Source organism: Theileria orientalis, chromosome 4 (genome assembly GCF_000740895.1).
Source record: "Theileria orientalis strain Shintoku DNA, chromosome 4, complete genome".
In the NCBI taxonomy this organism is placed as follows: Eukaryota; Apicomplexa; class Aconoidasida; order Piroplasmida; family Theileriidae; genus Theileria; species Theileria orientalis.
The window spans coordinates 1,317,656-1,342,632 of NC_025263.1; the positions used below are offsets into that span (position 1 = coordinate 1,317,656).

At 39.1% G+C, this 24,977-nt stretch overlaps 17 protein-coding genes across 17 annotated transcripts; 8 read left to right on the forward strand and 9 right to left on the reverse strand.

Annotated features, from left to right (window-relative positions):
• Window positions 1-552: 552 nt before the first annotated feature.
• Window positions 553-980, forward strand: TOT_040000594 (U6 snRNP protein Lsm2; the record flags this gene model as incomplete). The annotated part of the gene is made up of 3 exons (XM_009694230.1): window positions 553-555; window positions 647-811; window positions 846-980. 3 exons carry the CDS (start codon window positions 553-555, stop codon window positions 978-980), a joined length of 303 nt encoding a protein of 100 aa, XP_009692525.1.
• A 35-nt stretch (window positions 981-1,015) lies between these two features.
• Window positions 1,016-2,006, reverse strand: TOT_040000595 (bis-(5'-nucleosyl)-tetraphosphatase; the record flags this gene model as incomplete). Its single annotated transcript, XM_009694231.1, has 5 exons — window positions 1,016-1,124; window positions 1,190-1,299; window positions 1,434-1,540; window positions 1,643-1,750; window positions 1,997-2,006. The coding sequence occupies 5 exons, from the start codon at window positions 2,004-2,006 to the stop codon at window positions 1,016-1,018; spliced, it is 444 nt and encodes a 147-aa protein (XP_009692526.1).
• A 3-nt stretch (window positions 2,007-2,009) lies between these two features.
• Window positions 2,010-3,967, forward strand: TOT_040000596 (uncharacterized protein; the record flags this gene model as incomplete). Its single annotated transcript, XM_009694232.1, has 6 exons — window positions 2,010-2,607; window positions 2,755-2,970; window positions 3,113-3,268; window positions 3,344-3,569; window positions 3,720-3,783; window positions 3,836-3,967. 6 exons carry the CDS (start codon window positions 2,010-2,012, stop codon window positions 3,965-3,967), a joined length of 1,392 nt encoding a protein of 463 aa, XP_009692527.1.
• A 328-nt stretch (window positions 3,968-4,295) lies between these two features.
• TOT_040000966 (uncharacterized protein) lies at window positions 4,296-4,927 on the forward strand (the record flags this gene model as incomplete). Its single annotated transcript, XM_009694233.1, has 4 exons — window positions 4,296-4,364; window positions 4,448-4,549; window positions 4,612-4,771; window positions 4,812-4,927. The coding sequence occupies 4 exons, from the start codon at window positions 4,296-4,298 to the stop codon at window positions 4,925-4,927; spliced, it is 447 nt and encodes a 148-aa protein (XP_009692528.1).
• Window positions 4,928-5,222: 295 nt separating this feature from the next.
• On the reverse strand, window positions 5,223-5,777 carry TOT_040000598 (conserved hypothetical protein; the record flags this gene model as incomplete). Its single annotated transcript, XM_009694234.1, has 1 exon — window positions 5,223-5,777. The coding sequence occupies one exon, from the start codon at window positions 5,775-5,777 to the stop codon at window positions 5,223-5,225; it is 555 nt and encodes a 184-aa protein (XP_009692529.1).
• A 728-nt stretch (window positions 5,778-6,505) lies between these two features.
• Window positions 6,506-7,951, reverse strand: TOT_040000599 (uncharacterized protein; the record flags this gene model as incomplete). The annotated part of the gene is made up of 1 exon (XM_009694235.1): window positions 6,506-7,951. The coding sequence occupies one exon, from the start codon at window positions 7,949-7,951 to the stop codon at window positions 6,506-6,508; it is 1,446 nt and encodes a 481-aa protein (XP_009692530.1).
• Window positions 7,952-8,856: 905 nt separating this feature from the next.
• TOT_040000600 (uncharacterized protein) lies at window positions 8,857-10,042 on the forward strand (the record flags this gene model as incomplete). The annotated part of the gene is made up of 7 exons (XM_009694236.1): window positions 8,857-9,012; window positions 9,105-9,212; window positions 9,321-9,404; window positions 9,475-9,568; window positions 9,639-9,703; window positions 9,810-9,905; window positions 10,004-10,042. 7 exons carry the CDS (start codon window positions 8,857-8,859, stop codon window positions 10,040-10,042), a joined length of 642 nt encoding a protein of 213 aa, XP_009692531.1.
• A 161-nt stretch (window positions 10,043-10,203) lies between these two features.
• On the forward strand, window positions 10,204-10,833 carry TOT_040000601 (hypothetical protein; the record flags this gene model as incomplete). Its single annotated transcript, XM_009694237.1, has 1 exon — window positions 10,204-10,833. One exon carries the CDS (start codon window positions 10,204-10,206, stop codon window positions 10,831-10,833), a length of 630 nt encoding a protein of 209 aa, XP_009692532.1.
• A 177-nt stretch (window positions 10,834-11,010) lies between these two features.
• On the reverse strand, window positions 11,011-11,463 carry TOT_040000602 (uncharacterized protein; the record flags this gene model as incomplete). Its single annotated transcript, XM_009694238.1, has 3 exons — window positions 11,011-11,099; window positions 11,201-11,263; window positions 11,343-11,463. The coding sequence occupies 3 exons, from the start codon at window positions 11,461-11,463 to the stop codon at window positions 11,011-11,013; spliced, it is 273 nt and encodes a 90-aa protein (XP_009692533.1).
• Window positions 11,464-11,700: 237 nt separating this feature from the next.
• TOT_040000603 (coat protein, gamma subunit) lies at window positions 11,701-14,466 on the reverse strand (the record flags this gene model as incomplete). Its single annotated transcript, XM_009694239.1, has 1 exon — window positions 11,701-14,466. The coding sequence occupies one exon, from the start codon at window positions 14,464-14,466 to the stop codon at window positions 11,701-11,703; it is 2,766 nt and encodes a 921-aa protein (XP_009692534.1).
• Window positions 14,467-14,999: 533 nt separating this feature from the next.
• TOT_040000604 (CRIPT protein) lies at window positions 15,000-15,264 on the reverse strand (the record flags this gene model as incomplete). Its single annotated transcript, XM_009694240.1, has 3 exons — window positions 15,000-15,078; window positions 15,110-15,167; window positions 15,201-15,264. The coding sequence occupies 3 exons, from the start codon at window positions 15,262-15,264 to the stop codon at window positions 15,000-15,002; spliced, it is 201 nt and encodes a 66-aa protein (XP_009692535.1).
• Window positions 15,265-15,395: 131 nt separating this feature from the next.
• Window positions 15,396-18,254, reverse strand: TOT_040000605 (dynamin; the record flags this gene model as incomplete). The annotated part of the gene is made up of 4 exons (XM_009694241.1): window positions 15,396-16,438; window positions 16,646-17,183; window positions 17,270-18,001; window positions 18,207-18,254. 4 exons carry the CDS (start codon window positions 18,252-18,254, stop codon window positions 15,396-15,398), a joined length of 2,361 nt encoding a protein of 786 aa, XP_009692536.1.
• Window positions 18,255-18,565: 311 nt separating this feature from the next.
• On the forward strand, window positions 18,566-19,633 carry TOT_040000606 (conserved hypothetical protein; the record flags this gene model as incomplete). Its single annotated transcript, XM_009694242.1, has 1 exon — window positions 18,566-19,633. One exon carries the CDS (start codon window positions 18,566-18,568, stop codon window positions 19,631-19,633), a length of 1,068 nt encoding a protein of 355 aa, XP_009692537.1.
• A 171-nt stretch (window positions 19,634-19,804) lies between these two features.
• TOT_040000607 (glycoprotein endopeptidase) lies at window positions 19,805-21,133 on the forward strand (the record flags this gene model as incomplete). The annotated part of the gene is made up of 3 exons (XM_009694243.1): window positions 19,805-20,645; window positions 20,702-20,842; window positions 21,015-21,133. The coding sequence occupies 3 exons, from the start codon at window positions 19,805-19,807 to the stop codon at window positions 21,131-21,133; spliced, it is 1,101 nt and encodes a 366-aa protein (XP_009692538.1).
• Window positions 21,134-21,556: 423 nt separating this feature from the next.
• On the reverse strand, window positions 21,557-23,237 carry TOT_040000608 (26S proteasome subunit; the record flags this gene model as incomplete). Its single annotated transcript, XM_009694244.1, has 8 exons — window positions 21,557-21,653; window positions 21,738-21,994; window positions 22,188-22,328; window positions 22,423-22,514; window positions 22,546-22,609; window positions 22,646-22,786; window positions 22,850-22,938; window positions 22,976-23,237. 8 exons carry the CDS (start codon window positions 23,235-23,237, stop codon window positions 21,557-21,559), a joined length of 1,143 nt encoding a protein of 380 aa, XP_009692539.1.
• Window positions 23,238-24,174: 937 nt separating this feature from the next.
• On the forward strand, window positions 24,175-24,813 carry TOT_040000609 (conserved hypothetical protein; the record flags this gene model as incomplete). Its single annotated transcript, XM_009694245.1, has 1 exon — window positions 24,175-24,813. One exon carries the CDS (start codon window positions 24,175-24,177, stop codon window positions 24,811-24,813), a length of 639 nt encoding a protein of 212 aa, XP_009692540.1.
• A 26-nt stretch (window positions 24,814-24,839) lies between these two features.
• TOT_040000610 (hypothetical protein) lies at window positions 24,840-24,959 on the reverse strand (the record flags this gene model as incomplete). The annotated part of the gene is made up of 1 exon (XM_009694246.1): window positions 24,840-24,959. The coding sequence occupies one exon, from the start codon at window positions 24,957-24,959 to the stop codon at window positions 24,840-24,842; it is 120 nt and encodes a 39-aa protein (XP_009692541.1).
• Between the last annotated feature and the right edge of the window lie 18 nt (window positions 24,960-24,977).

The window sequence follows — 24,977 nt, forward strand, 5'->3', positions numbered from 1 at the left end:
AATCTAACGACAACGTAAACCGCCTTTAAAGGAGATAGGTCAGGTGCAAATATCAAGGCATACAAGTGCCAGGTAATTCTATATATTTTTCCATGTAATGAGCCTCGAATATTAATGTGTTTTATAAATAATTGTGAAACGGATTAAAATGAGCCGTTAAAGTCCCATAAGTTCAGTGTTTTTAACGACAATGGAGCCCCGTAATAAACGACGGCCCTATGATCAGTGCATAAATAAATAATCGTATTTAAATCAATAGACTCGATTAAACGACCTAAAAATATGGAAAATTATTAAAATAAAAAAGTCTTCGAAAAACAATAGCTCTACACAGAGTTTAGGTCTCCCGGATATATAAGTATCCCGACCTAGTATTCCATAATTAAAAAAAGATAATTATGAGCTATAATACATAAATATGTGCGAAAATATATGATCGATTTGTCTTTATATAATTATATATAGTGTTCAAGATAGGGTCGAGTGTTAACACTTATAATTTTCATTTTTGTCTTAATTCATTGATGAAATTTATTTATCAGTATTTTACAAATGGTATATTTGTGTATATTTGTTAATTATAACCTTAAGATTCTTAATTAGTTTTTATTCATATCTATTATACCCAATTTCATACCTTTTTCAGTTGTTTTATAATTTCTTTCAAACACTGGTTGAAAAAAACGCTAAAGTCACAATCGAATTAAAAAATGATCTACAAATATCAGGGAAACTTCACTCCGTTGACCAGTATTTAAATATAAAGTTGACCAACGTCACAGCCAATGATACTGATAGATACCCTCACCTGGTAAGGTTTCCCGTATTTAACAATGAATCTGTAGTTGTCAGTCGTAAACTGTTTTATTCGAGGCTCTGTGGTTCGGTATGTGTTCTTTAACCCCTCCGACATCGACACTGAGGAGCTCCAGGAGCTGTGTAGAAGGCAGGCCATGAAGCAAACCATAGACAAAAAGTAAATGTTCAATATTGTGTAAAATGAATGTATAAGATATTATACAGAGAGCTTAAGCTTGTTTACGAGATATTGGTGAGCTTTAACAAATAATTCACGTAAAGATTCCTTGTCGCAGTATTCAGGCACCTCCTCCAACTTGACCCATCTATAAAAGGCAGTTATATATGAGTCAAGTGTGAGTAAAAAACATAAAAAAGGTTAATAACTCACTTATATTCAGTATGTTCTTCCGAGAGTGTTATTTGACAAGAACTATCTGTGAGTCTAGCCAGATGATAAGTGCATTCCTTATCGGCACCGTGAGCTTTATAATAGAGTTTCTGAAGTATGGGTTAGTGTCGTGAAAAGTTAGTAGGTGTAATAAGTTGGAAAAGATGGACTTCTGTGTCATACGAATAAGTTGTCTATGTGCTACTAATAGAAGCTTAATTTTAAAATAAATATCATATCATACTTCAACAAAGTCATTCTCTAGCTTATAGCAAGATTGGGATAAACCAGATTCCTCCTTAGTCTCCCTCAGAGCTGCATCCATTATACTCTCACCAGGATCTAGTCTCCCTAAAATTTAGTAAATTAGTGATTTGTATGTATATTTATGATTTTAAAGAATCGAATCTAGGGTAATATAGAAATATTAGTGGCACATATAAAAAATTTTACCTTTAGGAGGAGTCCAGTGATAAGGCTTATCAGAAGCCCTAAGTAGCAAAAATTTTATATCATTTGAAGATGATGCAGTAGTGTATATAATGATTCCAGCGGCTTTGACTAAAGAAGATTCATTCATATTTTAAAATTATAAAATAATAATTAAGTTAGGGTTACCCAATTAGATCAGCCGCCATTTAATCCGACTAGACAAACCAACAGTAAATATTTCCTAAAATTTGGTTGTATGTTTATATTAATTATTAATATTTATATTTTTGCCAATTTGGTATATTCGAAGATGATATGTTAATGTAATAAGTTATCATGTGAAATCATAAATTTGAGTATATTCTGACCATTTACACACAGTCATAAAATGGATAGCAACGAATTGAGCTTTGAAGACAGTTGGGATTTCAAATCAGATTTAGCTGTTGTCGATTCCTTCTGGAAAAACGCACAAACAACAGAATCAGTGTTACTGCTAAAAGCAATAGTTTTGAATAACTATAAACTGCAATTCGTCAAAAACGACGCGAACATATTGGTGGTAAGAATGCCGGAATTTAACATGGAGCTAAATGTGTTTGCGCCGAGCGGACTAACGAGCAGAAAGGGAGAATCATACGTGATAGGAGATATACTGCTATTCACGCAGATCAAGAGAGAAGAATACACGTACAGCTCAGTGACAAAGCGAGGATTCAAGTACATAAATGTGCTTGAGAGAGATAGAATAAAATCAATAATGGAAGAGTCGAAAGTGTCGCCGGAACTGCTGGACTTCAAGGTACAATACACGGCAATTGACGGTGGAGAAGTCAAAATACCAGGAAAGTCGCTGGAAGGGCCGTCAAAGTTGGTGTCGACAAAGCTGTCAGTGAAGAGAATACTGGAGAAACTGTATAGCGACCTGGCGACATTTCAAGAAAAATACGAGTCGGTGAACGAGGCAGCCACTAATAGTGAAAACGGTAAAAAAATAAATATAAAAGGGATAGCAAACATGATATTTAGAGAGTAGTTATGGTATTTGTGAAGAGATGTTACAAGTTTGAATGGCGATATTGATAGTACTAATGGTATTATGTGTAATGGCATTAGTTAACACGTGTGTTTAGACGAAAGGGCAGTTAAGAAAGCTAAGCACGACTACATTAACAATGTCGTGTTTGTAACATGTATCCAAGAAAGGCCAGTTAGAACGAGGAATTCACTGCTTACGGCACACGGAGAAGGATTTGAAAAGATATTACAAAAGGCAGACGTACCAGAAGGGTCTAAAAAGCTGTTGAAGCCACATGGGCCGACAGTCACAGGATTGATGACAAAATCACGTATGCACATAAATAGATATATACTAAGAATATTATGGAGATTGGAAGTTATATTTATAGTATACTAGTAAAATTAATTTATGATAATACTATTGGTGATAATAGTAATAATTATGATACTAATAATGATAATGATATTCAGAAAAACTAAAAGTAATTGACGAAATTTGCTATAAATATCGCAAAAGACCAATTATTATTGTGCCAAGCGGCACAGTGTCGATAATATCGAGGCAGAATATAAAGCAGATGTTGCAAGATCACCAATTTATAGACGCAAATGAGTCAATTAGAACATGTATGAACTATTGATAATTAAATAGTTGGCTGTTTAAGTAGTAGAGGTGTTAGTGTATGTCGCTAATGTAATGAGTAGATGGAAGTATTGTGTCAAACCTGCCCATGAATGGAGTAGAAATAGTACACACAATAGGAAAAAAACCAATTAAATTCCGCGTAATAGAGAATTCATATATATCACGTTTTACACAAAGTGATTGGATATCAGTAGTCTGCGTAGTATTGAACGTTAAGGGGGAAAAGTGGCAATTTAACGGATACCCGTTCGAGTCGTTTATAGATTTGTTCCTAACACTCAAGTAAGGAAGAAGGCCAGTTAGATAGTAAATAGCATTAACAGTATGAGTATTATAAGATATGGCCTATATACATAAAATATGTGAATAATTAATGTTAAATGATTGTCTTGATGTTAATTGATGTCGACTAATGTTAATTGTACTTTTTAGGGGTGTCCTATTCGTACACGATGGCGACATCGTGCCGAGTGAGATGGGAAGCTGGGACATAAAGGTAACTCACACTAACTAAGATTAGTAAGAGGCACTGAACATGGATGATTTAGGTGTTGAGGATAAGTAGATCGCATAGACACAACGACGCGTCAATAGCGAAGGAGTTTTGGCAATACATAGAAAACTTCCTACTGCAGCCGAGGCAGAGAAAGATTAGTCAGACGAAAAAACTAACACAATAACATGAGTGTTACCGAATGACAGTGTATCTGAGTGAAGCTTTTGTTCCGTTTGGGAGATGAATAGTGAGAAGGCGTCACGACCATTAATCCTCTAATGTGTAAATACCCTCTAAAAGTATATATGTATGTAATTGGGTTTATTAGAAATTAAAATGAATTGAAAAAGGTTTAAATTGGTAATAATTTTAAATAAGGTGGCCTAATAACTAGTAAAAAGAATGTTGTGTTACACAATAAACAGAAGAATGATATTCAGCGTATTTAATGTTTAACTTATAAAATTTTAGTGATTCAATCGTGGAGTTTGCAAATATAATTTTTAATTAGTATGTCGAGTCCATTGGACTACTTGAACGTACTTAACTTTAATACAAAGCGCTTCCAAAAATTCTCACAGGTTGGTAGTATTTGAGTGTCAGATACGTATGAGAAGGCACAGTCTGCTTTATTTAAAAGTAAATTTTAATTTACTGCGTATAGATCGTCGAACAGTTCCCTGCAACCGATACACCTGATGTCAAGGTCTGTGTTTGCCGTTGTTGGCAAAGTAAAAAGTTCCCCTACTGCGACGGAACACATAAAGTAACGTGAATAGGCAATTATATGTGTATTTAAAATAGCTCTATATTGCTAATTTCACTCAGATCTTAATGGAGAATGGAGATAATGTGGGCCCTTATGTGGCCATTTTAAAATCGCCAAAAACAGCAAAGAACAACGTAATAAGAATAAAGCAGCTGAATCCTAACACTAATAAGAATTTTGTTCAAGCCCCTGCTAAGTCTTCCAAGGTGATTGTGTTAGGTTAGTGAACAAAATAAATTACTCATACACATTTTTGTAGGCACTCTAGCTCTGGCACCAGTGATATACTTTATTCACAATAAACTAGAAAATAGACTAAATGATATCAAATCGACTCTAAATAAGTCCATTTTTAAGGACAAACAAATAATATGATGAATATATGTTACGTGTAACACACCTAACATAGGTTTCGTATAAGTGCTTTGCAATTTAAGTAAACTTTCTTTCTGGAGATAAAACAGTCATAAGTGTGTCTGGAAAACCTAAATCCTATACTCTAAAAATTGAATACAAAACAAAATTAGAAACAAAGATATGCTAATGTGTAAGTGAAAATGAGTATCACATTACAAAATTGTGATTATCACAACAAGTTAGCGTTTATTAACGTAGATTGTAATGGAACAGTGCGAATTAAACCATATAATAACAACAATTTATCAACTTCTTATACGAGGGCAAGACGTGATGCCAATTTAGCATGGAGCAAATGAGTGAAGAGATGGGCAGTCAAACCCTTTTTGACGAGCTCTCCGAAAACCTTGGCATGGGCTAAGTCGACATGGGTATGTACAAAGTCTGCCAATGCGAGAGCGCCATCAAGGACAGCAGGTTTAGTATGGTGGTCCTTGTGAAAGGCATAATGCTTGTGGAAAAGGTATCCGTCACTAAACACGCCTAGGACTACTGCGTGCCATTTCTTGCAGTCAGATACACCCAATAATTCAACGAGCTTTTCGCCAGCTTCAACGTGAACAAATTGGTGATGCTTAACGGCGCCACCGGCGTGATGGCAGCCAACGCCCTCATCAAAATGGCCAAGATGGTCAGCCTTTGGGACCAAATGTGCGAATCTGAGTGTTGCGGCGTTTGCGCCAGTTCCATCAGTATGTCCAACATGATGGAACACTGCGAGTTTGGCATGAGTATCTGTTTCTGTTAAGTCAGCAACAAGTGCGTATACGGATGCAACCGCAAATATAACAGCGAATAGTGTCTTCATTTTAGATTAAATATGAACAAATTTATTTATAATGAGTTAAATACTATGTGATAATAATGTGGAAGGGACTAAGAAGTAATAAAGCTGTGGGGTGATATTAGTATTGGACCCCATGGCAAGTAATATGCCCTAATTGGCAAATATTAGACACTGATGGTGGCCTACATTTTATATTATAGAAGATTACTAAATTATAATTAAAATGTGTCGTTTTGGGAATATAAAATTACTCAAAACACCCTTTTTTTCAATATTTATTTGACGCTTGACGGCGACTTGTCTAACTAATCATTTTATGATCTATTAAATAATTTAAATTATATAACCTAATTATTTATATTATGGTTAAAAACAACGATTGAGATTTTTTACAAAATACTCGTTTTGTAACAAAATAATTTTACACACCCGCCATTTATTAAGACATTTGAAATAGTTGATTTTTAACCTACACATTTTCGTATATGATTGCCACTATTATTTTGTATTTTTTATTAAATTGTATTGATATTTTCCACCTAATTTTGTGACTTATTGACCAATGTTTAAATGGTGGGAGTGTGTACTAAAACTAGATGTCGAATTTTATTTTTGTTTTGTAAATTCGGTCTTTATCAGACATTTGCCATATATGTAGATTTTCTATAAAAAATTGTATAGACATAAATATATTGAAATTTTAATAATTATAAATAATGATGTATACTTATGTCATACGATCTTTCATATTAATTTTTACAGCACATCAATCCACTTTTTTTAATATCTATGCCATTTTTTCTGGTGAATTTTTGGTCGTAGTCAACTTCATCAACCGGGTGATGATTATTGTTGGTATCATTCTCAATAATGTTGACAACGTGTTGATTAAACTGTCTAGCTCTATTTAAATCACTCTTTAACCTGTTGTAATCGTTTATCATATCGTTTATTGATGACTCCAAATTTCCAACATCGTCAAAATTACTACTAATACTAGTATTAATACCAAAACTATTGGAACTATTTCGTATACTGGGTTCTGCCGATAAACTAGATTCTACAGAATTAGATGATCTTTCAATAGTATGATCTTTTTCATTTTTAATTTTAAAATGTTCAGTGTCCTTATCAATGTTATTTGGTTTTTTAATCAAATAATGTTTTATTAGTGATAAATTGGTATAATCATTGTATTCACTAACTGGATTGTATATTGAAGTGTTTAAACTAGAAGTGTAATCTATGTTGTGTTTTCTAAAAAGTGTGTCCCTTAAATTTATGAAAAATCCTCTATTATGAGGATTAAAGTTCTGGAAAACACCTTTGAGCTGTTCATTAGTGGTTTGATTTGTTGCAATTAAGTAGAGGTGATAAACTAATAAGCCAATAACAAACCATCCAGATGATACAATGATCAAAAATAATATCGAAATAAACACTATATTGGTGATGAAACTTTTGTTAACACCAATATTAGAAAACTTGGTGATAAATGAGAATGGAGGAGTCTTTATATATATTAACCTTATAATCGTTAATATCAGTATTGCGATTAATAATAAGAATGTAGAAACAATAAATGCGATAAAAAATCTATAGTTGTTGTAACCGATACAATTATCCAGCCACTTACAATGGTGATCAAACCTATGAACACACACATTGCAAATTCGACAATGTACAGCCCTAGGACTTCTAAATATATTACAAGTCGTGCAAAATTTAATTTTCAGTAATTTCCCCCGTATATTCATGTGCAGATCCCTAGAAATGACGCCTGCTTCATAGTTATTTCCAAGAATATCCTTAAAATTGTAAGAAGTGTTCGGGTAGCTAGAGTGGCCTTTAAACAAATCATACTGTAAGTGTGCACTTTTCTGACTTGGAATGACTCCGGGATTACTGAAACATGAGAGTAAAAATGATGTAATAGAAGTCAAAAACAAAATTGAACTCAAAATTGGCACAGTCCATCCAGTGGTGTCAACATACCAACCAAGCACAGTGGTACAAAAAATGACAAATGGGCAAATTATCAAAAAAAGAGTACCTATACGAACAGCTGCAGATTTAATTTTTGATATCAAATCCTTGTTTTTAATTTTTAAATCAAATTCATTTTTACTCTTAGTGCTACTATCATTACCAATACAACAAACATAAGTTTTACTGTAAAGATTTATACATTTCATAATTGTATTTATTAATTCTCATTACAGTCAATAGAAGTTGTATTTATATTGATATTAAAACCTATTTTGGTCATCAATTCTAATTTATATTTCGCCAGTAGCAATGTCAAGGTTGGTAAAATTGTCAATAACATTTACAAAATTAAACAAGCAATGGTATTTATAAAAAATTATCATTATTTTTAATAATGTGTCAATAATAGCATCAAATATTATAATCAGATTACGATTATAAATGTATTTTTAGGGCTTGAGAAAAAAGAGAAAAAAATCAAATTATCAAACCGACTAAATAGTTACTCAACTTTGTTAATGTAATTTATGTTTGTTTTATTTTATGCTATTAATTTAGTTGTTTGGTAAATGCTGAACTCGAATAAAAAGGAGATAAGTCTACTGTACTTGTTAGTGTACTCATTTTAGGAATCTAACGAATAAAGTCGGCAAATTATTATGGAATCTAACTCCCAGATTAAAAATTAAATAAATATTTAAATGTGTAAATGTATGATATTGATACAATAAAATATACGTGAGTAGAGCCAATGAGAAATTAAATGTGTAAATGAAGATAAAGGATATGTGTAATAAATATTAACAAATTATATGTATAATTTATAAAAATGGGATGTTAATAGTTGTGAAAGTAATTTATTATTTTATAATGATTAAAAAATAAAAAAAACTTTGTGGTGTACAATAACAATTTGATATTATCTTTATTGATAAATAATTGTATAAATTGTATCATTTCCTTAAATAATTGTTTGTAATTATTGTATTTAAAAAACTGTTAAGTGATCGTAACTTAGTTAACATATACATGAACGGATCATTATCGCTTCTTAAAATAAATCATTCGTCACCTAAAGTCTCACATTTTGAAGTTTAAATAAACAAAATACATGGGTAAATTTACTGGTGTTAATAGTAAGGCTGTTGAAGCCTTGGAGAGGCGTAAGCAACAAAAAGAAATTGAGAATTTAAAAAGAGAGGAGGAGAGACTAAATAAGCTTTGGCAAGACGACGATAAAATAAATAAAGCCAAAGAGGAACGTAGAGTATGTTTTAGTTAATAACTATTGTAATATTAAGTAAATATAAAGCAGTATTTGTATTTATGGAGTTTGTCAATTTATTCATAAATTTGTAGCTGGAACAACAGCGTAAACAACAAGAAAAACTTGAAAAGAAGGCCGAACTGCGTAAATTAGCAGAAAGGGAGGAATCTGAGCTGGTATCGAACAAAAAGCCCGGAAAGGTTAGTACAATTGTTACTGGGACTTAGTGCCCATAAAATAATAGTTCATATTAGTTAAAAGTAGAAATAATCGATTATACTGATGGAGTTTATTGATAATTGCTACAGAAACCAGTTGTGCCTAAAGTAACCAGAGCAGAATGTTTAAAAAATCAACTCTTACAATCACAAAAGGAATCAGTAAAACAAGATGTAGGAGATAACAATCAATATTAGATAAATATATACAGTATAAATAAATGGAAATAACAACTATTTATAGGATTACGTTAATTTGAACGAAGATGAGTTGGTTAATAAGAATCATGAATTGATAAATGAACAAATAAGCAACGGAAACATAGATATAATAACAGGTACGTAAATGGATATTGATATTTAATTACTAGTGCTCGTAGTTAGTGATGATATTAAATGTTAATTTAGCCTCTGGAATCGATGATGTGTTAAGCTCATTGGTAATTGAAGGAGACCATAAATCAATAAAAACGGTATGAAAATACTTAGATGTATCGATGTTGATAGTCGTTATATACTATTAGTAGTATTGGTTAGTGTATGATGACAAATAATAAAACATTTTTATTGTTTCTACAGACATACATGGAGTTCCAAGAGAGGAAAATGGCAGAGCTTAAGGAGGAGTATCCCAATTTGAAGTTATCGCAATACAAAGATATGGTCTACAAACAGGTAGGGATCGTAGTTTTGTACCGACTTACATTTGATGTGATAATTAGTATAATTATTGCGGACATTGATGCAACTAAGATTAATGTTGTGGTTTTTAGTGGAAGAAGTCGCCCGAGAATCCATTTAATACTGGATAATATTAAATTTGTAAAAAAAATGATAAATTTTGTTAATTTTGTCATATTATATGCTTATACAGATATGTATGTGATAATGTGTAAATAAATGGACGATTCCATAAGAATAAGGTAATGATGGTGGTGCCACAGTGAGTGTGTGTGATCAGTATATAAATTTAATGATCATTAGAGCAAATAAATGTAATAAAATAAAAACAAGGGAAAGCTTAATACTCCCAAGACTAATAAAGGTATTGGAAGATGTAAACGTAACAGTACAATTGGTAAATGGAACGAAAGTAACAGGGACAGTGGAATCCTACGGGAAAAAAATAATAACAGTCTCTTTGAAAACGGCGTTGGCGGAACTTAGCTTGTCGAATGAAATATATAAGGACCTGGACGAGTATGTGTCAGAAGATGAGCAGTTGAAGCAAGTAAGGGACTACTGTAATAGTGCCCCCGGCAATGGCTGTAACATAAATGGGAGCTTCGGCAGGAACGACAGTAATTATAGGATTGTGGGAGATTCGAAATCGTTTGTATTGTTAAAGGAGGCAAAAGTGGAATGTAATTGTAAAGTATTCGAGGTGTGGAGAGTAAGCATTCCGGAAGCACACATCGCAACGCTAACAGTCAATGCAACAAACACAGCTGCCCACAGTTTGAAAAATAAGTCAAGCATTTGTAGAAACGGTGTTAGGAGGATTGACGTAAAGAAAATGATAGTGAATTGGCACAAAAACGAGATGAAAAACGAGGCATTCGTTAGATGCAACAGAATAGGAACAAATAACACAAAAACATGATATAGAGTAAAACGAAGAATACAGCCTAGTTAAGAATAATAGGGAGTTTACGAATACACATTAGAACATAGGTAGATAGACATAAAAACATAAGTGTAATATATGTGAAACGAGTAAAAGATTGACGTTAAAATAAAAGAGTGAATTTTGATAAAAGGAAAGTTGAAAATGTTCAACTTATTGTTGAATGTACGACTTCTTGTAGTTCTCTAGCTCCTGGAGAATTTTATTGACAAAGTCAGATTCCGCATCCTCATCGTCCCATCCTGGAAAAAAAAGTAAACGTGACAGTGTCGAAAAGTATAAGTGTAATTTGACTCTAAAGAGTGTACTGTAGCTTAAATTAAATAAATGAGTAGCTGCCTACCGTCCTTTTCCCAGTCTTCGTTCCAATCTGCAATTTCAGGATCTTCGACGTTAACGATGCTCTCTAAAGTCAATGTAAGGGGCTAATAAAGCTGAAAAAACTAATAAATATTTATGCTGTGAGTATCTGAGAAAATTGGTACCTATTTCGTCAAACTCCTCCAATTCGTCGTCAGGCTCGTCGAACAGCTGAAAGTGTGACGGAAAGTTTGAGGCATCACCGTTCTCTCCCTCCTTGGTGGCTTCTGTTGCAGGCTGATCCATGATACGTACGCTAGAGTAAAAATGAAGGGGCAAGTAAATAATTTAAAGTGATCTGAGTTTCGAACGTGGGCCGCATCACCACTCTACACATAGTAGCAGAAAAGTCACACAAACAAGTATATTGGAAATGGCAAAAACTAACTACTGTCAACCGCAACGTCAACTCACTTCACAGAGCTCACGTGCAACGTACTGAATACTAACGAAACCACTAAACGGCATACGATACGATATTAGCTACTCCAGGTGCGACAGGAGGTACTTGGAGACGTGCTCCTCCTTAGACCTGAGCTGGAGCTTCAAAACACACATGTTCTCGTTGGGCTGCGCGAACGAGGCCTTCGCCAGCAGCCCGAAAGCGCCCAGAAAGCGCCCTGAGAGGTGACTCCAGCTGATCTTGTTCTGGAGGCCGCCGGTGCACTCCTTCATGCCGAAGAACTTCAGGATCTCGGCGGAGGCCTCCGCCAGCGACCTGAACTGCAGGTTGAAGGTGCCGGCGACCTCGTGGCGCTCCCACTCGGTCCAGAGCGCCACGTACTCGCGCGGCTGCAGCTCCCAGGCCGCCATGTAGCTCGAGAGCCCGAAGTTGAGGTTGTTGATCTTGAACGAGTCCTTGTACTTGTCGTTCGAGCAGTTCACCGTGAAGTTGAGCGTGACTCCGCAGGGGCCGAGCATGAGCGTGTTTTCCCAGTCGCTGGGCCCGCCCGCTCTGTTCCGCAGCACTGCGTACAGCTGCTGCGTGTCGTTCACGTCGACCTTCTTCGCTCCCGTCTGGTAGAGCAGGTCCCCCGCGTTGCTGCAGGCCTTCGTGTCCAGGCTGATAGACACGTCCTCCAGGAACTGGTTGTTGAGCGTGTTCTCGACTGCGAACTGCAGCACTGTGTAGTGCGCGTTGCAAAACACGTTCACTGCGACGTTGTAATCTTCCTCCTCCTCCGTGAGGCTCACCGTCAACGTCGGCTCCACTTTCCCTTCCAGCTTCTCCGCCACGTCTTCTGGCAGAGCTCGTGCGGTTTCCAGTGCCGGACCCGTTGCGACTATGGTTGCTTCGGCTCCACTCGCCGTGTCGACGCTGATTGACCTTTCTTCTGGTGGCCTGCTCAGGTCGTACTCCTCCAGGTCCACTCCGTTATCCACTGTGTCCTGCAGCTTTCTCGACAGGTCCTCCAGGTACATATCCATCTTACTTTCGTTATACACCTCCAACAGTCCCTTCAGGTCATCTCTGTTAAACTGTGCTGCGACACCCAGCTTTCCCCCTTCGTCACAGGGTCTATTGAGGTCCGACTGGTTAATTTCACCGAAGCTTCCGAACTCGCTACTGGGTGCGCTTGAGCCTGCGTCTACGTCTAGCAGATTGGTGGCGGGTTTGTCGACCCCTTCGGTGCCTGCGCCTGCGTTGTGCAGCAGCAGGTTGTACACCACGTTTACTTGCTCCTGCAGCTCAAAGTTGTCATTTGTGTTTGTGTTCCTTATGATCTCGATAATGCACTCCCTCAGCTCCGGCAGCTTCGTCGCTATGCTCTCCAGTGCGTCGATGCTCGCGCTCCTCACGAGTGCGTTTTCCAGGATGAGCCTGTTGTAGATGAACCTGACGTACTCGTGCGGGTTCTTCAGGTTCGGGATGTTTTCGCCCAGGAACTTCAGCACCTTCGTGCTGATCTCCGCGTACTCGCAGTCCTCGATGAACTCGCACAGGTTGAGGACTCCGTAGTTCCTCGCCTTCGGGATCTCGCGCACGATGAATATCGTCGCGTCCACCATCTCCCTCTTCGACGCGAACGAGGACTCGTTTCTGAAGTTGAATGCCATGAACCTCAGCACGTGCTTGTACTTGTCCGGGTGCGATATGCAGAGTCTCTTGATTGCTCGCGTCACCTCCAGCTTGAACTCTCCCGAGAGTCCCGAGGCCTGGTTCAGCAGGTTCTCTATTGTGTTCGAGCTGCCCGTCTGCAGCAGCGTCACCAGCGCCAGCGACGAGAGCGTGCGATTCTTGTCTGAGATGTACACCTCCAGCTGCTTGTTGAACACGTTGACCTTCTCCGGCACCAGCTGCGCCAGGATTGAGATCTGCCTCATTGCTGCGAACGTGAAGACGTCTCCTACGGTCAGGAAGTGCTTAAACACCTCCAGCACTGGGCTCAGGTCGTGGCCGAAGTTTTCCACCGTCCCCTTCGCCCTGATGTGCGCCAACAGCATCGACACCACGCTCTTGCACGCCTCCAGCTTCACCATCGTGCTCTCGTGCGACAGGTACTTCGCTATGAAGGGCGCAGTCTCTGCGAACCCCGAGTTCGCCGTCAGGAACCTGATGATGAAGCATATTACGTGTTCTCCCGAGTCCTCCAGCGTCGAGACCAGCTTCCTGATCGACTGCTTGTCGTTGAAGCGCAGCAGGAACAGCAGAATAGTGGCGTGAAACCTCACCATTTCGCTCTTGTTTGAGAGGCAGGTCGTGATCTCGCTGAACCAGCGCTTCAGCGTCTCCGAGCTCCTCGTGAACATTCCTATGCAGCACAGCAGCGTCGAGGAGGACACGTACGGCTGCTTGTCCACCAGCGACGACTTCAGGTACCTCTCTATTTGCGCCGAGACTGGTCCTCTCATAATGAAACAGATTGACCTGATCGCGTTCGCTCTGTACACGTAATTGTTCGAGTTCATGTCCTTCGTGAGTGAACTCGTTACGATGAATATCTCCGTCTCGTTAACTGGCAGCGACTTGATCAGCAGGTATATCAGTCTGCGCAGGCGCTCGTCGTCCGCCTCGAACAGGCGCGTCACTCCGAAGAAGATGCCGGAAGACTCCGATTCGGTCAGGCTTTCCTTGCCGCAGTTCAGCAAGCTCAGAATCCTCGTTAGCAACTTGGCACATTTCTTCGAATTGATCGGAATTTTAGAAAATATCTTCGTTTCCTGCAGAATTGCGTTCTTGTCGTTGCTGAAGCCCGGCTTTGAGCCATCAAATCTCGAATTTAAAGCTAACATCATTTTTCTGTTCATGTGTTTCAAAATAGCCTAATTGCTTAATTATCTGCGTATCATTATACACTAGTGTACACTTGCAACTCTCAAAATGAAATACTTTAAGCAAAGAATTACAATTAAATTAAATTAAAAAATATTACTGTTTGAGATTTTCATTTTGAGTGGTCGAAAATAACTTATTGTCACGTTTGATGTCCAGGTACACTCTGTGTATTTGTGTAGATCCCAACATGTATGAATTTCAAACCAGAATTTGCAAATCCCGTATATCAGCCAACAATTTTACGTGTATGTTATCTTAACAGAGAATAAATCACATATATGTCCAGTTTACTCGTAGAAGGTACACATATGGTTTCCATTAGATTACTCTACACAGCTTCGAATTGTACCGTCGTTTTCCCCTTTATCGGCTACACATACTCACTCTCACACCAGGGACATGAGGTGTTTAGAAACGTCCACCATTTTCTTCCCGCAGATGTGACACCTTCCTTGCTTGTACGCGCTACGCAGTGTTTGTTTAAATCGCCTTAACTTTTATTAACCTACCATGAATTGCAGTATTTTCCGTTTATGTGGAGAAACACCTTGCAAACTTTACACTGGTTTCCCTTCGCCTCCAATCTAAGCCTGTTTATCATACTGGTACACCTACTTATCTTTCTTTGTCTTTTTTTCGATCAGTTTGTTCACTCGCACTGCACATTTGTTTCCTAATTTGTTATTACAATTTTCCATTCTCTTACCGTCCCTTTTAACGTCCGGCGTGGCGAGATTCGTCAGTTTCGACTCACATTTTTTACACGGCATGGTTTAAACGATTATTCACGCCTACGTTGATCATGGAAGAAGTACCGACCATAAACCACTCTTAATTAAAATTACATTAAGTCACAGTACCGTGTGATCATACAAGTATATCCAAAAATAGTGTACATTCGCTAGTCGAAGAGCGGGTTGTTGGAAACCACCTTTTTGAGCAGCTCCGTGGGCTTTTTGGCCGAGATGTTTAAATTTGAGAAGCCGTTGACGTAATTCGTGCCCAGGCTCCCCAGGTTTCCCCTGGGCTTACTCTTGGCCCCGTAGCCCGGAGACGCGGCAGAGTGTGCTGCGCTGCTGCTCGAATGCTGAATGCTCGGCGCCGTCGAGATGCTGTTCATGTTGGTGAACTTGTCGCCGCTGCCGCTGGACACCCCCGCATGGGCGCCCATGCTGGCGCTGGTCGCTGCCGACGCTCCGACCTTCACCGCCACGTAGTCCAGTGCTGCTGAGCTCGCTGAGGCCACTCCCATGCCGCCCTGCCCTGCGCCCGTGCTGAAGCTGTTGAGGCTGTTGAACTGGCTCGTCAGGATGTCCCTGTTAAGCTGATAGTCGAAGTCTCCGCACTTCGTGTAGTCCTTGTTCAGCAGCGAGATTGCCTTGCTGAGCACCGTCATCTGGTCCCGCAGGCTGAAGCGCTCCCTCGCCACGTGGTCCGGCTCTCCGAAGAGCAGGTCCAGGTCCTCCTGCTGACTCAGGCTGGTGTATATCTTATAGTGCAGGTTCTTCTGGCTGCGCCTGACCAGGAACTGTCCTATCATCTTCGGCACTGAGTCCCTCACGTTCCTCAGCACTATTCCGAAGTACACGTTGAGTCTTCTTCTGAACTCCTGTATGAACTCCGGGCTGTATCTCGTCTTCTTGCCCTTGAAGTTGTCTATCGTAGTCGACACTGCGTGCATCGTCGACTGCGTCACTTGTGCTGCTCTGTCCAGGTACTCTGGCTGCTCCGGCCTCTCGAGCAGGTACTTTGAGTCGTTTGTAAAGATGTACATCGTCTCGCTTTCCACGTACTGGTCCAGGAACGCCTTCGTCTTCTCCTTCTCCTCGCTGAACAGTTGCTGACTCAGCGTCTGCACTCTGTTACAGAGCGCCGGGAACCTTCCGAACACCTTCTCTGCCACTTTGAAGCTCAGCAACTCCAGGGTGCCATATACCTTATCTACTCAATTATCAGTTAAATTTACACTAGTTATTGCCTTTTTATTTCTGTGTGAATAAATACTAAATAATAACTACTAACGAATATCGACTAATAACTATACAACTGGTAACCACTAAAAGCTAGCTAAAGACTAACAAGTAATAACTAAAAACAAAACCTAACGCCATGATAAATAACTATCAACACCTATCATTAACACTATCCTACCTAGACAGTCCTGTATGGAGGGCACTATTGACTGCAGCTGCGGCAGCATCAGGTACTCAAACGTGTCCGGGGACGGGAAGCCTGGCAGCGAGTCTCCCTCGTGTATTCTTATCGCCTGGTCGATGTCGTAGTCCGACACCTTGTCGAAGGGGTCAACTCCGACGAAGTTGTCCAGCAGGTCGTTGAAGATCGACCTGATCTGCACGCTCGAGACTGCGTCTGCGTCCAGGAACTCGTGCAGCCTTCTCACGAACCTTCCTCGTATTGCTCCTCCGAACACGTCTACGAACTCTCCTATCAGCTGCCACAGCAGCTCCAGTCGCTCTCTCGCGTCCGAGGGCGCCTTCTCTCCCAGTATTGCAAGTCTTTCTCTCACTGAATTCTGCTTTGACACCACTTCAACCCTCAACTCCGGTAACACTCCTGAAATGTGCCTCAGGAGCACGTTCGTCAGCTTCTGCACCAGCGAGTCGATTCCCCAAAGTGACGGGTTCAACGTGCAATAGTCCTTGTGCTCGCTGAAGAACTTCCTCTCATTCTAAAAACAGTCTATGAAGTGCTCCAAAATGCTCTGGAATGTTAATACTGTGCGTAACTATAGCGTCGTTATTTATTTTCAGGTACCTCTAGCGCCTGTTTGATCGTCACTCCGTCCAAAACGTCTTTCTGCGAACGATTCTTAACTCCCGTGTAGCCCAGCCTCAGCGGAACCTCGTCGTTCTGCAGCATCGACACTGCGTTCGCTCCCTTGTCCATCAGGTCTATCTTTGTTATAACTCCCAGGGTTCTCACTCCCAGCGGGTCTGCTCTTCTCGCCAGCTGCAGCGCGTCGCTTGTCGACATGTCAACGTTCGCTGCCACAACTGCCAGGATGATCGTCCTAGGGTCGCTTGCGTACCTCATGATCATGTCCTTCGTCAGCGCCTCAATATCGTCCGTCTGGTCGCTGTTCTTCAGCGGCACTCTCGTCACTCCCGGCAGGTCTATCAGTGACAGGTCTGGGCAATCTGGCGAGTAGACCGACAGGACGATCGGATCGTCCACCACCCCCTTGTTCGTGCCTGCTCGTTCGTTCGTCAGGGTTTGTATGTTCTCCCTTGCCTTTTCAAAGTCGTAGAACCTCTCCTCGTTTCCTTCAAAAACAATATACGGCCTCAGATCATCAGTATCGCTTCCCTTAAGGCGATTCAGCCTGAACTCTATTGGACGGCGGGTTACGATTCCATCTCCGCGTGGCAAGAAGTCAATTCCTACTATGCTCTCGAGGACACTACTCTTTCCGCTACTTTGCGTGCCGGCTACACAAATTCGCGGCAAATTGATATATTTGTGGAGTCCAACATCACGAAGGTCGTCCTGAAGTGTTTATCAAATACTTAATCTCAATACAAGTAATAATTGACTAATTCGTATTATTAACACTGGGTTTATAACTATTGATCACTAATATTGTGTGTTAGAGCGAATTAACTCTTAAACATAAATAATAGTTGACAAGAATTGTAATATGTTTAATGAATAAAACTCAAATAAGTGTATATTAAGCTATGTTTAAACTTACAACTAAATTTACGAGTTGACGCAAATTAGAATTTTCGTCCAGAGTCATTTATATTTTAAATTTTGATTAAATATATTATAAAATACACACGTGAAAATCACATTTAAGATCAAAATATTTTTAAAATATATTACAAATATTATCTCAATTACAAATTTAGGTGACTCGACGAATGTAACTATAAAATAACAAACACGTGGCAACACTATCGATATTTCCTTTTATTGACCAAATGGGGAATATAATATTGGTATTTTTAGTAATAAATATTATCGATTTTAAATTAAAATATATATATGAGGTACATTTGTTTTGTTGTTAAGGCAGAAGCCTCCCTTTGCTAAACCTGGTATTTTAAAATGAGATATTCATCGCGAGATGATCGCAAGACAAAAACTAACGTCGACGAAGAGAATGGTAGGAATTTTACTAGGAGGTCGTCGCAATTATCTGATTTTGTTGTAGACAGGGGCCGTAGACGTTCTTATCGAGAAAATGACTCCCTAAGTGGCAGCAGAACCAGAAGTAGTAGCAGAACCACCAGCGGAAATCCTGATTCCTCCAGATCCCGGTCGTCGTCTCCATCGTTGGAGAAATCCGGGGAAAAGGAAGAGTCGAATAAACCTAATTATCGTAAGAGAAGATTTTTACAGCGCTGGGACGACGACTTTGTAGATGACACATCCTGCCCAGTTGACCAGCCAAATAACACAAAAAGTGAGAGTAACGAGTTGCCTTATATTTATCAGCAACCAGAGTTTATAAGAATTACACAAGATATTATCAGAAAGTGTGATGCCGAAGATGTTTTAGTTGAATTCTTAAGGGCATTGGACGAAAACCAATCGTATGATTTATCAAAAATTTCAGACCAGCAGCTGAAGAAGAAATTGAGACACTTATCAAAAGCGCTATATTTAGAGAGGAATAATTCGGAATTTAAGAAGCCGCCAGAATGTAAAATATCATTATTTGAGGTGTACAACGAACTATCGCCGTTCATTAAAACAAAAATTAATTCTCAAGAACCTTACCAAAGAAAAGTACAGAGCTCTGATAATGAGCCTGAAAAACGGAAATTACATGATGATTCTAAGTGGAAACTAACTGCAGAAGAAGCCTCTGAGCTTATGAGTTTAAGAGAAATGCACGAGCAAGGATTCTTCGTAGATTATGAAAATATCCAAAAGGAATTTATAAAAAAACAGAAGACGGCGGAACTTTGGGGGAAAACACCGGAAGAACAAAGGAAACTATTGGCATCAGATAACGAGCCCGAAGAGCAACCTTGGAGAGTTTTTGATCGAGAAAAGGATCTACTAGGTGCTTCAAAGACTAACGCAAGCGATTATAGAAATTTATTAAACTCAGCAAACGATTTTAAGGAATCCTTTAAAGTAGTTACCAAATCTACATCATTCATGTAAATTTGAAGTTTTTAATACTGTATATTTAATATACATGGTAGAATTTAGTGTAAAATTAATATTAAATTAAAAATGAAAAATAAAAGATAAATTAGAAAGTTTAATAAATAAATTTGGCTAGTGTTGTGTGGAGGAATGTTAGGCGCAATTAGTCAGTAAAAATATAAACGAATGTACACATTGATGAAAAAATATTCTGACGAATACCTTAAGGAGTTTTATGTTGTCGGAATTGAGGGCAGCGCGAACAAACTGGGCATTGGAATAATACGAGGGGACGGAGAGATACTCTCCAACGTTCGAAGAACATACTCGCCCCCGGACGGCGAAGGTTTCATGCCAAGACATGTGTCAAAACACCATAGAGAAAACATGGCCACGCTGCTCAAAGAGGCCCTGGAAATCGCAGGAATTACGCTGTCGCAACTGTCGCTCATTTGCTACACGAAAGGGCCGGGAATAGGCTCAGGGCTGCACGTGGGAGCTCTGGCAGCGAAGACGATACATTTTCTAACGGGATCCCCGATAGTCGGAGTGAACCACTGCGTTGCGCACGTGGAGATGGGCAGGCACCTGAGCGGGTACGAAAACCCGTGTATTTTATACGTATCGGGGGGAAACACGCAGGTGCTATCGTACGACAAGAACAGGACAGTGTACTCAGTACTGGGGGAGACGCTGGACGTGGCAATAGGCAACGTGCTTGACAGGATTGCAAGGCTGTTGCACCTGCCGAACAAGCCTGCGCCGGGGCTGTCAATAGAGCTTCTGGCTAGAAAGTCAACAGGGAACCTGATACCACTGCCGTTCGTAGTCAAAGGGATGGACTGCTCACTCAGCGGCCTCTTGACGAAGGCCGAGGCGCTGATAGAGCAGTTTAAGTTCAAGCTCATGGTGAGCGAGGACGCAGCGTTTGAGTACGAGGGATTCAAGGTGGATTTGTGCTACAGCGTCCAGGAGCACACGTTCGCAATGCTAATAGAGATGCTTGAAAGGGCAATGTCGTTCACAGGTAAGGTGTAGGAAGTGGTGGTTGCTTAGTTGAACGCGTATCTGATGCTCATATAGGCACTGATGAAATCTTACTCGTTGGCGGAGTCGGATGCAACTTACGTTTGCAAGAAATGGCCGGGAAGATGGCCGAGGACAGAGGGGCGAAGCTCTTCCCAATGGATGAGCGCTACTGCATAGACAATGGAGCAATGATAGGTACCACCAGTAGATAAACCCATACACTTTATGATACCCATTACAATTAATTTTGAATAAACACACTAATTAAAATAAAGTAATATAAATATGGCAATTAAAATACATTAAATAAAAAATGGTAGTCAAAATACATTAATCGAAATATATATGTGTTTAATTTACTCTTTAGGATACACTGGGATGATTGATTACCTCTACGGACTAGGAACCGATGCAGTTTTATCGCCTGAGGAAGTGGTTGTTTCCCAAAGGTACAGAACTGATCAGGCTCCAGTACACTGGATATAAAGTTCAATGCCACCATTAGTAAGATATGTACAATATTTGAATGGACCGTCTGCGAAGTGGAATTAATTTTTAAATGTGTGATTATATTTTGTAAATTTGCTGTTTCAACTATTTTAAAAGGCTCCTTAATTTGACTTGAATGTATTTTACATTGCGTAATAGTATCACATTGTAGCTATTAGTAGTACAAATTACTGTACAAATGTATGGTATCAGTATGTTAATCGGTTAATGATATGTGTGCGTACATACATCAACACGTATTTGTATGTGTATATACATACAGGTGTACATCACACACACTTGTATACAAGTACTATAATAAGTATGCCATACACATTATACACATTGTATATAAACATGTATTCGGACGATAATTAACCTTGTTTAAAATGTGGGAACGTGTATGATGGTGCCATGATATTAAGTTGCGGTGCTTGCGGCCATCTGCTCGAGGCCGTTCACGAGTTCATTTGTCGAGGTTATCCAACCCTTTAATTTTTGACGCACAAGCTCCAACCTACAAAGCATTATGAGTGCCAGTGTGAAAACAAAGAGTATCTGAGCGAATTATGGGATTGTTAAACATCGCGGGTGATCTTACTTGTTCGTGTCCAGTATCCTCGGCTGTACCCACGTGACGTGTAGTAACTGCTGCGTTTGGTCAATCTGGCCCTTGATCAACTTGTTTTCCAGCGCCTTTAGTACAAAAGGCTCAACGTCGTTCAGCTGTATCTTGCAGTGGTCGACGATTTCCTGGAACGTCAGGCACCTCTGTTTATTGGGCTTCCTGAAGGCCAGGTTCAGGAGCGCAATTAGGGTCAATTTGTGTCTCAAATCCCTCTCAGACCCGTTTAATTCCTACGCAATTATCAGTTATCGTGTGATAGTTGTCACTAAACGACGATGTGTAGCCACATAATAGCTATTAATTGACGTTTGGGTAGTTATTCTTGTTGTTATGGGTAAACACCTATGATTTTACAAATTAGATTCAACCAACTGCCATCCCATGTCAATCCATAGACGTAATCTCTTTCAACTATTCACTTACAGAATGCGCGATCTGCCCCTTATGGCGCTCTAGTGCCTCTTCAAACAGCTGCAAGTTCCCCTCGTTGAAGATTAGTAGGAACTCGTATAGCCAATTGTACTCACTCCCCTTCAAGTACAGTTCAACTATCGGTCTGTGTATCTAAGAACAGTTGTTATTGTGCGAGTCAGACGCTATTAATCGTAGCTAACCCCTTCGTACGTATTAAAAAATATGTATTTGGCTACTAAGATACCAGTTCTCCAAATCCGAAACTATCCGGCGCCAAAATTGCTGCAACTGTGATCAATACTGCCGTATTCTTCCTCTCCAACTCCGACAGGTCATCTGCACAAGGTCAATTAAAGACAAAACTCACTCATTGAGGTGTACGATAGGTACATAATACAGTCCTTGTAGCATTGCGAGTACTTTTTAGCAGACTAAGGGGTCAGCGTTAATTTATTCAATCACATTACCCTGTGCATATATGCCGAAGCGTGGTAGAATGAGCTGTGAACCGATAAATCCAAATTCATTGTACAATTCAGCGTATCTTTAACTGTATCGAGGAGTGTGTCACACTCTTTGAGGTAATTACTTTTGACGAAGTGGTACGACTGAAAACCATCAATTAAGGCAAACAAATTTTAAACAACATAATTAAATGCAAAAATGCTTACTTTTGCGATTTGTAGCATTATAAATGCCTCGGTATCCTTCTCCATGAACTTGTCATATTTACTCAAGTGTTCCAGGGCAGATAACGGATCTACATTGCGAAAAATTAACAGAATGGTACAAATTACCTAAGGCGTCCGAAGATAACTTCAACAACTGGCAGAATCTAAGAACATTGAATGAGTCCTTGAGTGGGTGAACAACAGTCTCAAAAACTTGCAATTTATGGTCACACGAGACGGAAGAATTTGACATCAGTGTTATTAAAGCTCCGGTCAGCTCATGATATAGTTTATCCGTGAGGAACATCCTCAGCTGGACGGTTAAATCCACTAAACTCGGATAATGAGTATCCAACAGATTTAATGTGTGTTCCGAGTCCCCCTTCATATCTAACTAAGCTTAAAATGAATGTGTAATTAAATTGAGAACATTAAGATCAAGTGAGCAGACAAAAGCAACTGATGTAAAGTCGTATGTAGTGGACAAAAAAGATGTTGAGACAAAAAAAATATTTTAATCTGGCATATGTCTAGTAAAATATACAAATGTAAATAATAAAATAATAAATCCGCTTAAACTTTCAGTACATATGAATATGTACAATTTATGTTATTAAAAACAAATCATATATATAAGTCTTTGGATCAATTAAAAAAAATTATATATTGAATTGTAGGACTTAAATAAATGCGTGTGTGAATATGTAAATGTATTTTCTGAATGAATAGTCAGAGATGCATTTAATATAACATCGATTTGACAAAACAGCCATTTTAAGCTCAAAAAACTCTAAATATTTATCAACCATCCAACATTTATTATATTATTGTAGTCAACAATGTGTAGAAGATAAAAATTCATTATAAACTTCAAAGGATTCAGATGATCTATAATCCTTTGATGTAACCCCCCACAGCAAATACTTTATTTAAATTCAGTGTATATTAGTTTGTTATTTCATATTGTACATTATAAAGATTCGCACTATACACTGAGATGTTCACCAATAATATGATTTAATATTTATTTATATATATATATTTAGTAAATCGTAAGCAGATAGAGTATCTGCTCTCCGTCCATACAACGGCGGACTAAATTGTAATTTTGCGGTATCTTACTAATTTTTAAAAGCATCTTGCAAAGTTTCACTGGTGGCTTAAAGGTAACTTTCAACCATAAGTATATCCAAGCTTCTTTGCATCAGATGAACTAAGTTCGTACGACCTAATGTATTCTAACCAGATGGATACCGATACTAACTCTACGTACATATACATGTCGAATTCTGTATATATATAATCTCCTGTATAGACCTTTGAATATGGATACGGTGAACATGGAACCTGGTATGGACGAAGGGGCATTATGTAAGAGTCCATCAACAGAGGTGGTTGACTTGTCTCAAGTAAATTTGGAGGTGCTCTTGGAAGATATGGAGACAATATGCTCTTCAGAAACCAATGGAGCCTCGGCGCTCGGAGATAATCCGAAAAATTACTTGTGGTGCTCCAAAAGCAGTTCATTGAAGTACAACGAATCGACGAACACGAGCTCGTTGAACGTCAACAAGTCTGCAAAAAGCTCACTAAAAAAGTCACACCAAAGCAACTCGGATAACGACTCAACATGTGGTCTGGTCAACATCCGCAATGGCGGCCACTTCAACATGTGCGAGAATCCGTCAGACCTCTGGTTCGGCCTTAAAATGTCGGATGGAACGCCTGTAGTCATCAATTCCAGGAACAGATTCAGAAATAACCGTAACTATAAGCCTAAATACAAACACATCCGTAAGAACCACCACAAATACTCCGTGAACGGTATCAAGGATAGAAAATTTAGCAAAAAATATTACAACGGACCGATTGACTATTCGGGTGGCTTCTTATCAATTTCCAAGTATATTGGGTCACATCGAAGCGAAGTATACATGCCAAACTCATACTCTTCTATAAATTAATATATTCACAATCACGTTTATACTAATTACGCCACGGAATTAGTATATCTTAAAATATTTATCCCTCGACTGCCAAAATTGACAGGTAGAGAGTGTCTAGGGCTGCCAATCAGCCTTCCACTGAACGATTGGTTCCTAGAGGCCATAAACTGCTCAATAGTACA